Source organism: Podarcis pityusensis (genome assembly GCF_964106645.2).
Source record: "Podarcis pityusensis genome assembly, chromosome: 8".
Taxonomy (NCBI): domain Eukaryota; kingdom Metazoa; phylum Chordata; class Lepidosauria; order Squamata; family Lacertidae; genus Podarcis; species Podarcis pityusensis.
Genome location: NC_138033.1, coordinates 27661816 through 27674019, shown reverse-complemented (window position 1 = coordinate 27674019; position 12204 = coordinate 27661816). Strand labels below are relative to the sequence as shown.

General features: G+C 45.2%; 1 protein-coding gene across 2 annotated transcripts; it reads right to left on the bottom strand.

Annotated features, from left to right (window-relative positions):
* Nucleotides 1-4333: 4333 nt before the first annotated feature.
* Nucleotides 4334-10358, bottom strand: LOC308482507 (uncharacterized protein). Of its 2 annotated transcripts, none has more exons than XM_081015640.1 (5): nucleotides 10343-10358; nucleotides 7384-7413; nucleotides 6558-6590; nucleotides 4695-4856; nucleotides 4334-4591 (listed from the first exon to the last, which is right to left on the bottom strand). In XM_081015640.1, the coding sequence occupies exons 2-5, from the start codon at nucleotides 7394-7396 to the stop codon at nucleotides 4515-4517; spliced, it is 285 nt and encodes a 94-aa protein (XP_080871766.1). In that variant the 5' UTR covers nucleotides 7397-7413; nucleotides 10343-10358; the 3' UTR covers nucleotides 4334-4514. The 2 variants fall into 2 exon arrangements, with proteins under 2 accessions (XP_080871766.1, XP_080871765.1); XM_081015639.1 differs by lacking the exon at nucleotides 10343-10358 and adding an exon at nucleotides 8158-8247.
* Between the last annotated feature and the right edge of the window lie 1846 nt (nucleotides 10359-12204).

Here is a 12204-nt window from a genome sequence, read left to right as displayed (position 1 = left end):
TCTTTGTTTGCCGCTCGCTTGTTCTGCACAGGTAGCAGCTCCCAGCCAGTGGATGAGGATTTCTTCTCTGGCTTCTCCCCGCTCCTGCTGCCCCCAATGAGTTTGCCGCTCACTCTGCACAGCATCAGCATCTCCTCAGCTGGTGTCTTGGCAACAGAAAGCAAAGGCCTGAGGACCCCTATGCTGGCCCTGCAGTCCCCTGCAAGGCATCACCTAATGTTTCCATATAGCTTTAATTGGTTCCAAAAATTTAACAAGTGGCTGCCGGTTATCCAAAGGGTCTCCTTGCTTCAATCCATCCTATAAGTGTTGTATAAAGCTAATACATCGCTAACCATATAAACAAGTTACCTCTTACCAGATATTCCTTTCTGAAATGAAAATGCTTTTGTTAAAAAATGGCATTCAGTATTTACATTGCAAGCATCCTATTAACAATACTTTTACAGCTAGATCTTTTATTCTGAAAACATCCATAAAGTTGTCTAACAGCAAAAACGGGGCCAGTGTTATTCTTTAATTCCTTTTACGCTATCCTGCCGAAAACACTGCATATCTGTACATATCGACCAAACATGCTTAACATCTACTAAATTCTTGGAAAATAGACATTGGGGTGGTCTTGCATATGAAGAGAAGTCAGCTCCCCAAAACAGAAACATCTCTATGCTCAATTGCTGAGCTGGGGAAGGAACTGATCGAGCCACCAATTTCCCTTGATTGTTTTGGTTACCGCTGCTAGAAGCTGTTACTTACCCACGCCTCTCCTCGGAAATCTGCAGCTACTTCCACCACGTTCTCTATATTGGGGAGAGGCTAGTGATTGACAGTATCCTCCGCCAATGGAAACAGCACCTAGACTCTCGTTCGATGCTGACCCCCCCCCCCCCCAGTTTTAAAGTGATTCTCAGAGACCAGCCCACAAAACCTTTAGGTTTCTATTTCCCCGTCTTCTGAGGAGGAAGGGAGGAAACCAAAGTGGCATTGATACCGCGTGGCTTGTAATTTAATGATTCAGTTTTCCCTTTTGTAGCTTGCCTAGGAGCAAGAAGAGATAGACTGAGCTACGTCTCTATGGGAATATTCACAAATTAAGCATTTTCATCAGGAACCATGAGAACGTGAAAACCATGAAACAAGGACTGAGTCTATGAAGTGTTTTGAGCATATACTGGTAATGAATCCTATTAAAACACTTCTCCCCACCATTTTTTTAAAAAGGACAATCCAGTAACTAATTGTAGCTGTAAAATTTCAGGAGATGAATGGAACTATGTAGGGGAGGAATGAAATGATAAAGCTGAGTCATGATGAAATTTCAGTACTTGTATCAGAAAGGATTCAAAATTCTTCGGACAAATCCTGGGGGTGTGAAAGAGGAAAAATGTGGCAGTGAAGGGCTGGGATGGCTCTTTGTAATTATGCTAGAAGGTAATGGAAGCAATTATTACTGTGATTCTGGAAGAAAACTGAAGCCCAGGCAACACCAAGTAAAAATAAATCATTCTGCATCTGCAGTCAGCATGGGTGTTACTAGCACATTTTTGGGGTTGGGTGAGACTTTGTCACCCCAAAGTGGTGACATTTTGGTGAGTGATATTTTTCACCATTAACTTTCAGGAGGAGTTTTAAAATATTCCTGCATACCCATACATTTGATGCACGGGTAGGCAAACTCCAGCCCAATCGCCTTCTCAATCCGGCCGTGGATGGTCTGGGAACAAGCATGCTTTTACATGAGTAGAATATGTCCTTTTACTTAAAATGCATATCTGGGTTATTTGTGGGGCATAGGAATTTGTTCACCCCCCCAATATAGTCCGGCCCCCCACAGGGTCTGAGGGACAGTAGACCGGCCCCCTACTGAAAAAGTTTGCTGACCCAATTGATGGCTGAAAGATACTACTCCCAGTAAACTAGACATTACTAGCTTTCAGAGCATTTCTTAAGTTTTTGGATGTTTTTAATGTTTTCATTTTATTTACAACTGTGTTGCGGACAAAAGGTCCAATGGTGGGGTGACCTGAGCCATTAATCACACCAGGATTGAGAAGGAAAGATTTAATCAGACAGCAGGAAGAAAGTATGGGGAAATCGAGTTCCAAATCCTATACGTACACCATTTGTGGCATGCTCACACAATTTATACAGTTAATTCTATATGCAGTAATACTTACGACGATTCAATTGGCTATCAGCATCGGCATATGCAATCCCCTTAGCAACCTACTTTTTTTTTTGGTCTTATCTTGCACAGCCAGCAGTGTGGGGTTGTTGTTGTCTAGTCGTTTAGTCATGTCCGACTCTTCGTGACCCCATGGACCAGAGCACGCCAGGCACTTCTGTCTTCCACTGCCTCCCGCAGTTTGGTCAATTTCATGCTGGTAGCTTTGAGAACACTATCCAACCATCTCGTCCTCTGTCGTCCCCTTCTCCTTGTGCCCTCCATCTTTCCCAAAATCAGGGTCTTTTCCAGGGAGTCTTCTCTTCTCATGAGGTGGCCAAAGTATTGGAGCCTCAGCTTCACGACCTGTCCTTCCAGTGAGCACTCAGGGCTGATTTCCTTAAGAATGGAGAGGTTTGATGATCTTGCAGTCCATGGGACTCTCAAGAGTCTCCTCCAGCACCATAATTCAAAAGCATCAATTCTTCAGCGATCAGCCTTCTTTATGGTCCAGCTCTCACTTCCATACATCACTACTGGGAAAACTATAGCTTTAACTATATGGACCTTTGCTGGCAAGGTGATGTCTATGCTTGTTCTCTTGGCAGAACTCTATTAGCCTTTGCCCTGCTTCGTTTTGATCTCCAATGCCAAACTTGCCAGTTGTTCCTTTTATCCCCTACTTTAGGATTCCAATTCCCTATAATGAGAAGAACATCCTTCTTTGGTGTCATTTCTAGAAGATGTTGTAAGTCTTCATAGAATCCGTCAATTTCAGTATCAGAAGTAAAAAAAGTGGATCCGTTGCACTAGGGCAGGGATGTCAAACTCCCAAGAGACTGTGATCTACTTACAGAAGAAAAAACTGACAGTGATCTACCCCTTTTAGAGGGGTTCAGGTTAAAGTTGTTGAGCTTTTTTTTAGGGAGGAAAGCCAAACTTGTTGACTTTAGAGGGGAAAGGTAAAAGTCGCTTACCAAAAGAACGCTCAGGAACATGGCGAAAACTGTCTTCCGTACTAGCAATTGTGCACAAATGGAGGACGGGGCAAGGGGGCGGGACCGGATGCTCTTTTGCCCCCGCAAAGGAAGAAGAGCCCAATTTGACATCCTGCACGAGGGGAAGTGTTGTTTAATCCACTTAAATACATAGACCTTACGTTCCACTTTGTGCTGGAATCACACATAAAATACTGACCACCTGGAAGAACCCTAGCTCTCCTGTTTGTCAGTCCCAGTGGTGTTCCAGTTCTGCCTGGTGTTTCCATTTAACACTGTTGCTTTTAAGTAGCACATACCCAAGTTCAAAGGTTCTCCAAATACAGTGGTACCTTAGGTTACATACACTTCAGGTTACATATGCTTCAGGTTACAGACTCCGCTAACCCAGAAATAGTACCTCAGGTTAAGAACTTTGCTTCAGGATGAGAACAGAAATTGTCCAGTGGTGGCGCAGCCGCAGCGGGAGGCCCCATTAGCTAAAGTGGTGCTTCAGGTTAAGAACAGTTTCAGGTTAATAACAGACCTCCGGAACGAATTAAGTACTTAACCCGAGGTACCACTGTAGTTTGTGGTGCGTACTGAAGGACCACCCTTGAATACTGGCAATATAAGTTTTGTGAAGATTAACAGGCAGGCCTGTCCCATGCTTGTTCCTACTATATCCTGCCCAATGGTCCAAATAACTATTGTGATTAGTTATTGGCCCTTGGGGGTCATAGAAGCATAGAGTTGGAAGGGACCCTGAGGATCATCTAGTCCAACCCCTGCAATGCAGGAATATGCAACTGTCCCATATCTGCCATCCATCAATTGGTCTAATCCTCAATTATTACTTTTTAATGTCCCCTCAAAGCTATTGACTATCACAACTTTGCAAAGGAGTGTTTTCCTCTATTGGTTCTGAATCTGCTGCCAGTTAATTGCACTTGGTGAATTTGAGCTCTATTACTGGGGGCCTCAGTACATGTCTGGACTCCAGTCAGAATGGGATTCTCAGCTAAGAAGCTCATAATTGTGGAAAGAGGGGAAATGGAGTTTCCCCCAGTGCAGCACAAAACACTGAAGTCAAAAGCCTGCTAAGGAAAACATGGATCTTTTCCTCATGGGACAGCAAGTATTTTACATGTGCGTTGTGCGATGCCACCAATCAGCTTTCTTGCTAACACACTTCTTGTTGTTTAATTCTCAAAGCTTTATTTGTTGTTGCATATCTTGGCCAGTAGGAATAACGTAGCATTGATTAAAATCACATTTTGCTTAAGGTAATTTATGCCGCTGACAGCAAAGCATGATCTTCCAAGTACTGCTTTTCCAAGTAGATATGGCCTCTGCGTATGTGTGTCTTCTTCTTAAGGGAAGATGGCAGCCAGCAGTGCTCCACCAGCTGTCACTGCAGCTGTGGTAGCAGCGGACAGCCCAGCAGCACCTAGAAGATGATCAAGACACACAATTATTGTGATGAAGATCTCAAGGTGCGGAGACTGGCTCTGCCAATCATGTGGTTCTTGTCCTGAGAGCAGCAGACATACCGACTGACTGAAGCACGGCAACAGCGCTCCCAGCTGCTACTCCTCCACCATTGGCGATGGCTGCTGCCGACATCATTTTTGCAGCCAGAGAGCCAGCTGCAATTCCAGCTCCAGTGAAGCCTGCTGCTCCCAGTGCTACTGGGGCACCAATTGTGGCCACTGCTGCAAGAACACAGAATAAGGTATATGTTACATGATAGAAGCCTTAAATCTAAATTGCCTAGACCACAGTGCTTAACCATCTTGGCTGTGGGTCCTAGGAGACCTTGCAGGCCTTTTCCCACCTGGCCTGGGATGGTGGGGCCTTGACTGACACTCTAATTTCAAAAGCTAAGGCTCTTGGGCTGGGGTATTTAGGGCAGTGGTTTCCAGTTGGGGGTTTGTGTGGTCTGTTGCACCCCCAGAGAGAACGTGCTTATCTTGCTAATTGGGGAGTGAAAGCCATCTGTGGGTCACTGAGCCTCCACGTACTATCAGCGAAAGTTGCTGGATGGCAAGAGAGTAGGGATTGGGGGAAAACCTCTGACATCATTTTATGGCTCTTGCAATTGGTACAAGGAGAGCGTGAGAATGCAAATTGCTTGCTCCATGGGATGAATTCATGGAGCCCTGCTAGGACGAAAGGGGAAGCAGCTCCTGGTTGCTTCTCATCTAAAATAGGCTTCCTCAGACTTGGCCCTCCAGATGTTTTGAGACTATAATTCCCATCATCCCTGACCACTGGTCCTGCTAGCTAGGGATCATGGGAACTGTAGGCAAAAAACATATGGAGGGCTGAGTTTGAGGAAGCCTGATCTAAAATAATTAAACTAGGAGCGACTAATTCAGACGACTTGGCGTGTAAAGCTCTCCACCTATCGTTGTCGTCATCATCAATCCATCTTTTACCCCAAGGTCCCAAAGCAGCTTACAACAATTAAAACACAATATTTAAAGGCAATAGAAAACAACTTACTGCCATATGAATAAGGTGGATTCTAAAAATATGCCCAATCAAGCAAATGCATAATTTTGCGTCCAGACCTCATTGATTTTGGAAGGGGGGTGGGCCGGGCAACCAGGTGCCTAGAAACTTGGGCTTGGGGAGAATTTGGTTCAAGTCCCTTTTTCGCTTTAAAAATTCAGAGTAGCCCTAGACCAGTCACAGTTTCTGAGACCAGTGGAGTGAGGGGGGACAAACCTTTTCACCAGCACTAGGTACCTCCGTTGCTAGCACCTGCTCACTACAACTTGCCATAACTTCAGCTGCATTTCTGACAGTCAAGGCAGTTTGTTTCTCTCCTCCACCCACCCACCCCTGCCATCCTTCCTGCTTTGGCTATCCCTGCTACCAGTGCTTTTTTTCTTGAAAAAAAGGTGGGGGAACTGACTACGATATATAGATACAGTGGTACCTCAGGTTACATACGCTTCAGGTTACATACGCTTCAGGTTACAGACTCCGCTAACCCAGAAATAGTACCTTGGGTGAAGAACTTTGCTTCAGGATGAGAACAGAAATCGTGCTCCGGTGGCGCGGCAGCAGTAGGAGGCCCCATTAGCTAAAGTGGTGCTTCAGGTTAAGAACAGTTTCAGGTTAAGAATGGACCTCTGGAACGAATTAAGTACTTAACCTGAGGTATCACTGTATTTGCTTAATGCAGAAAGGGCATCCAAATTTTGTTAAATTTAATGCTGTTGGCTATCCCTTCAGTTATTCTGTTTTGATATGCCAGGTGTTCTGTCAAAGCCATTTCACAGATCTCATCAAGCCAGACTTTCATTGTGAACTCCACCATTTCCAATGACTTGCAAGCTTCATTCATGCTGCTACAAGCAAAATAATCACCCAAACTTCCCCAACTGGAAATCCAGATTACTTACCCAAGCCGGCTGCACCTCCCAAAACTGCAGATACTGAAAGAGAGACTTGTTTTAATAAGATATAATGGATCTCAAGTACATATACAGTCATACCTTGGTTTACGAACGCTGCTGGTTGCGGGTTTTCAGGTTGCAGACCGCACAGAACCCGGAAGTACCGGAATGGGTTACTTCCGGGTTTGGGCCCTCATGCATGTGCAGAAGCACAACATGACATCATGCGCATACACAGAAGCTTTGGATTGCATCATGCGCGTGCGCAGACGCGGCGCTTCAGGCTATGAACACTGCGGGTTGCGAACGTGCCTCCCGCATGGTTCATGTTCGCAACCAGAGGTATGACTGTAAAATGCAAAAAAGCATCAGGTGAGCTACAACTGTGATGGGCATATTTGTCAGTTTAAGTTACTTTCTGTTCCTCATGTTTTCCAGTCTTAGGTTCAATTCACATTTCCATATCAGCTTGATTTAAAAGCAAATGCAAACAAATTCTCATGAAAATTTACCAACATTTCAATGCTGATTTCTCCTAATATATACATTTTTATGCAATATTCCTTAGTGCACACATTTTTTTTTGCAAAGCAATTTCTCTAAAACAATACATTTTTTAAAATGTTATTTTTACTAATCTACACATTTTAAACACATTAATGCCATAGTGTCAACAGATCCTAACAGTGAGGCATGCTTCCAATTTTAATCTGCGCTGAGTGGGGGTGGAGGTGAGGAGAGTTTGTGTCACTGACTGAGAGTTTGAGACAACTGCTTTGGACTATACGGTTACAGTTACCCAATCCCCAAGAAAGTAAACAGGCTCTCTTACCTGGCTCAACCATGCTGGCTTCCTAAAGACCTATATAGAGATGCCAGAAACTCTTGTTAGGATAATGCAGTGTACAATTGTGTGATAAACTCTGGAACTCAATCCCACAGGAGACAGTGACGACCACCAATTTTGGGTGGTTTTAAAAGAGGACTGGACAAATTCATGGAGGACATGGCTATCAGTGGCTACAAGCCATAATGGCTGTGCTCTGCCTCCAGTTCAGAGACTGCAGTGCTTCTGAATACCAGTTGCTGGAAACCACTGGAGTTGCGATTGCGGGTTTTCCAGATGCATCTGAATGGCCATTGTGAAAACAGGATTCTAGACTAGATGGACCATTGGCTTGATCCAGCAAGATCTTATGTTCTTAACCAACAACCACTCAGACTCCCACAGCGTCCAGAACCCACTCACATATTATGCCACTGCACTGTTAAACTGATTTGCTTAAAACAATTCCCAAGGTGGGAAACTGCTGTGTTAATTCTGTTTCACAGCAAAAGCAACCAAGAGTCTCATGGTAACATAAAGACTAGCAAATTATATCCTGCATAAGCTTCCATGAGTTAAAAAAGGACTCTGGTTCATGGGTGTAGCGGGGGGAGCAGCTCCCCTCCGATCAAGTAAAACAATATACTGTAAATTCTTAACTAACTGACCAATCACGTCGGTTCTGCCCCCCAACAAAAGTCCTGACCCCCCCCAACAAAATCCTGGCCCCCCCCCACAAAGATCCTGGCTACGCCCATGTGCTGGTTGACAGTATTATACCACTTTAAATGGTCCTCATGGCTTCCCTCAAAGAATACTGGGAACTATAGTTTGTTGAAGGTGCTGAGAGTTGTTAGGAGATCTCTGTTCCTGTTTGAGAGCAACAAGTATCAAAGTGGTTTAACAACCACTCCCTAAATAGTTACAGTGACAATTATCATCCTCTGCTGGTCTCTGTTTCGGGAAGTTTTTACTGTGTGACATTTTATTGTTTTTAAAGCAGCCCAGAGTGGGTGGGTATTTATACCCAGAAGGGTGGGGTATTATTATTATTTCCCTTTACACAATTACCAACTGCCTGGGGTTTTTTCGCATTTTGTTTCCCTCTTGACCTCTCCATACCCTCTGCCTCCCAAGCATTTGTGTGTACATCACTTGGCCAATTTAGGATAATTCTGTGCATCTGATAAAGTGGTTTAGCAATCAATCCCTCTTCCCAGGGAACTTAGAAAATGGTGTCCCCTCGAGGAATCCTGGGAATTGTAGTTTGTCAGTTTGTAGTTTGGCATGCAGATAAACAAAGTGCTGGGAAGAGGGTTCCTCACTCTGTCATCTGCCTGACAGGAAAATACCATATTTTTCGTCCTATAGGGCACCGGCCCATAGGACGCACCTCGGGGTTTTTTTGGGGGGGGAAATGAATAAAAAAAATTTATTTCCCCCCCCCCGCCGTGGCTGCCACCCCAAGCCTTGCGCACACCTGCCTGAAGCATGGGGCGCCCTCCGGAGGGCTCCCCATGCTTCGGGCTGCAGGCTGCCACCCGCAAGCTTTGTGAGCCCGCGGGAACTCCCGCCTGGCTTGCAAGGCTTGTGGATAGCTTCCTGAAGCCTGGAGAGCGAGAGGGGTCGGTGCGCACCGACCCCTCTCGCTCTCCAGGCTTCAGCGAAAGCCTGCATTCGCCCCATAGGACGCACACACATTTCCCCTTCATTTTTGAAGGGGAAAAAGTGCGTCCTATGGGGCGAAAAATACGGTATTCAGAGACATTTCTGCAGGCCAGGCTGCTGCTAAAAGGCATAGAAGAGCCAGTAAGAAGGGCACTGGTGGAAAAAGTTAATTGGATAAAAAGTTAGTTGGGGGTGAGGGTGGGGTGGGTAGCCACGTTTTTTGCTGCGGTAAAGCCTCCAGAGGGGTGTCAATTTTCTTTAATAATATTTTTTTATTAATTTTCAATTATAATCCAATAGCCGCCTCATTATAACAATACCTATTTATAATACAATTAATAATATCAATCATTAAGATACCAAATTATATAATTTAGATAAGGTGGCCCCCAGGTGCTGGGACTGATGATTTGATGATTTTCTTGATTTTTGTGTCCCAAAATCCTACTGATTTCAATTACTTTCCGGTCATAATAATCCCTATCCCGAGGGGCGTCATTGAGGCTCCCAGCCTGCAGGGTTTCAGGGATTAGCTTGCGTGCCCAGCCTTCCTGTTCGTAAGAGAGCAATCCTGATTCACGTTTCCATGCATGTATATTGTTCTTTGCACTCTTATTCCCCACCCACCCCCATCCTCAGTCAGTTTGGCTCTGGCCTTTAATATATAAGAACAATTTATTTATCTCACAGCTAACTCCTGTCCCCCTGAAAGGATATCTGTGGCAACAAAAAATGAAGTCAGACAACTAATAAAGCAGGCATGAGTTTGCTGGCAACAATTCAAGAGTCAAATAGAGTTAACACGGGCAAGATGCAATAGGAACGTAGGGATCACTTCCCTGCAATGAGAGAGATGGATAAAAGAAAGGGGGGGGGGAGGCTCGAACACACGTGTGGCTGCCTGCAATCAGTTTACAACACCGAGAATGAAGATAAACTGGTAAAATAAGGGGGCTGGGTTAAAGCTAAAGGGAAAACCTCAAAGATCCCTCAAGAACAAGGCAGGGGTTCAGGGGTCCCAAAGCCGAGCTGCAGCCTTAGAAGGGAAAAATGGGGCTTTTGGAGGTGGTTTTTACTGCCCTGCTGCTTCCAATTTATAAAAGGCAAATTGCGGGAGAAGATGCAGCAGTCAATCACTCTCTCACTCTCTCCAAGCACCCACGCTAGCAAACAAACACACAGGCAACCACACACTCACAAAGCACACACACTAGCAAACACACAGTCATGCTGCACAACAATCAAGCAATCAGAGTGGCCAAACCTCCTAGCAAGCACTTTCCTGGCTTCTGCTTACCTCAACGAAGACGACCCTGTTGACTCGAAGAAAATGTGTGTGCAATGGCGGGGATGGCTGGCGCAGCCGCATTTAAACGGCAAGCCATGCCCCCACCGAGCTTCCCTATTGGGTGCCCAACTGGGGAGGGGCGTGGCACACCAGCCCTGGAGTTGAAGCAGGGGGCGGAGCGCCCCCTGCATGATGCGGGAATCGTCTCCTGCTCACAACCCCTCCCTCTGGTAGGAGGAGAGGATTTTCACCCCTGAATACTGTACTGTGCTTTTAATATAACCAAATGTAAATTTAAAATGTGCAGACTTATATGATTAAAAATTCATAGTATCAGGGAAACAGCCACCAGCCACCAGGTTATACTAAGGTGAAGTAAAGAACGTCCTCACAGCCAAAGAGTTAATCTTTAGAATTTCCTACCTAACATTTCCATATGACTTTAATCCAGAAATTTAACAAGCGGCTGCCAATTATATGAGGAGTCGGCTTGTTTCAATCTATCCTATATATGTTGCATTAAGTTAACAAATTGCTAACAATATGAGCAATTGTATTAAGTTACCTCTCACCAGATTTGCTTCTGTCAACAGGTGTCTTTTGTACAGGTACTGTAACGAGCTGGGATTACAGGTAGGACTGCTTCCTTACAGCAGGTGGTTCTAATCTCAGCTCATTACATACAGTGAAGATGCCAGGTAGCCTGACATCTGGCTGGTTGATAGGGGATCAAATACTTATTTCACTCATTCTAATGCACATCAATCTCTAACTTTTGTCTTCTGGGTTTCTGGGGTTTTTCCTGTTGTTATTCTTGTTGGGAAAAAGCACCAAGGCAAAAGCCAGCTCCAGATGGCTGGAATGCAAAACAGGATGTTGTGGTTTGCAGATGTACTGTTGGGGAAAAGGTGGAGCCTATTCTCTGTACTGAGCACCGGATGTTAGCTCAGAGTGTCATATGACCTGTACTGGAAGTACAGGGGAGGAGTGTGTGACTCTTCTAATGGAGACTGAAGGGTGCAGTCACATTTCCATGTACTGCTGAGTGACAGGAATAAAACATGTAAATAGGACTCCTGTCTGTCTCATTTCCCCTCCCTGGGGAGAATGCAGGGAGGGAGAGAAGCAGAGAAGCAGAGGGTGTGTTTTCCTCACATCTAATGAGGGAAATCGCCGCTTTATGACCTAGCCTGCCGGGAGACGCAGCGGAGAGGTCATCAAGTATCTCACTCAGTTGCCCGGGGGAGGCCAGTTTACCTCTGACTGTGAGCTGAGATACTAACATATGGTAGCAGAGGATGGTTGCGATTCATCGGACATCTGCATGAGAGGCTGGTGGATTGTCCTCCTCTGCTCCAAGGAGGAAGAGAAGCGTCTGAAAGAAGCCAGAGGCTCAACAGACAGCTGGTGGAAAGAAGAGGTGTTTTCCATAGCAACAAAGTTCAAGGTATGCTGCATTTCGGGCTAAAAGTGTGAACGCAGTTTGATTAATTCACTGGTTCACGGAGCTGCGTTTCAACGAAAACAAGAGCTCCGGGAGGAAGAGGCCTGCAGCTTAAAGGCTGAAGCCTGCATTCCACAAATTCTTGTGGTTGATAAACTGTCCTATTGAAATGCATTGTTGCTAAGTAACGGAAAGTTGGAAAGTTACTGGCAAAGGGGCTGGACTGTGAGTGTGAGCCTGGGAAAGCGAAACAAAACCAGAGAGTGTTTTGGCTACAAGTTTACGTCCCCTTGGAAGGGACTTTCCATAGCAGCCAGAGTTTAGCTGCCAGGTGCAAAAGAGCGTAAACAACTTGCAGTTTGCCTGCCTGAGAAAGGAAAAAACAACTGTTGGATTTTACAGCTTGTTTGACAGTGTGAGCTGGAGG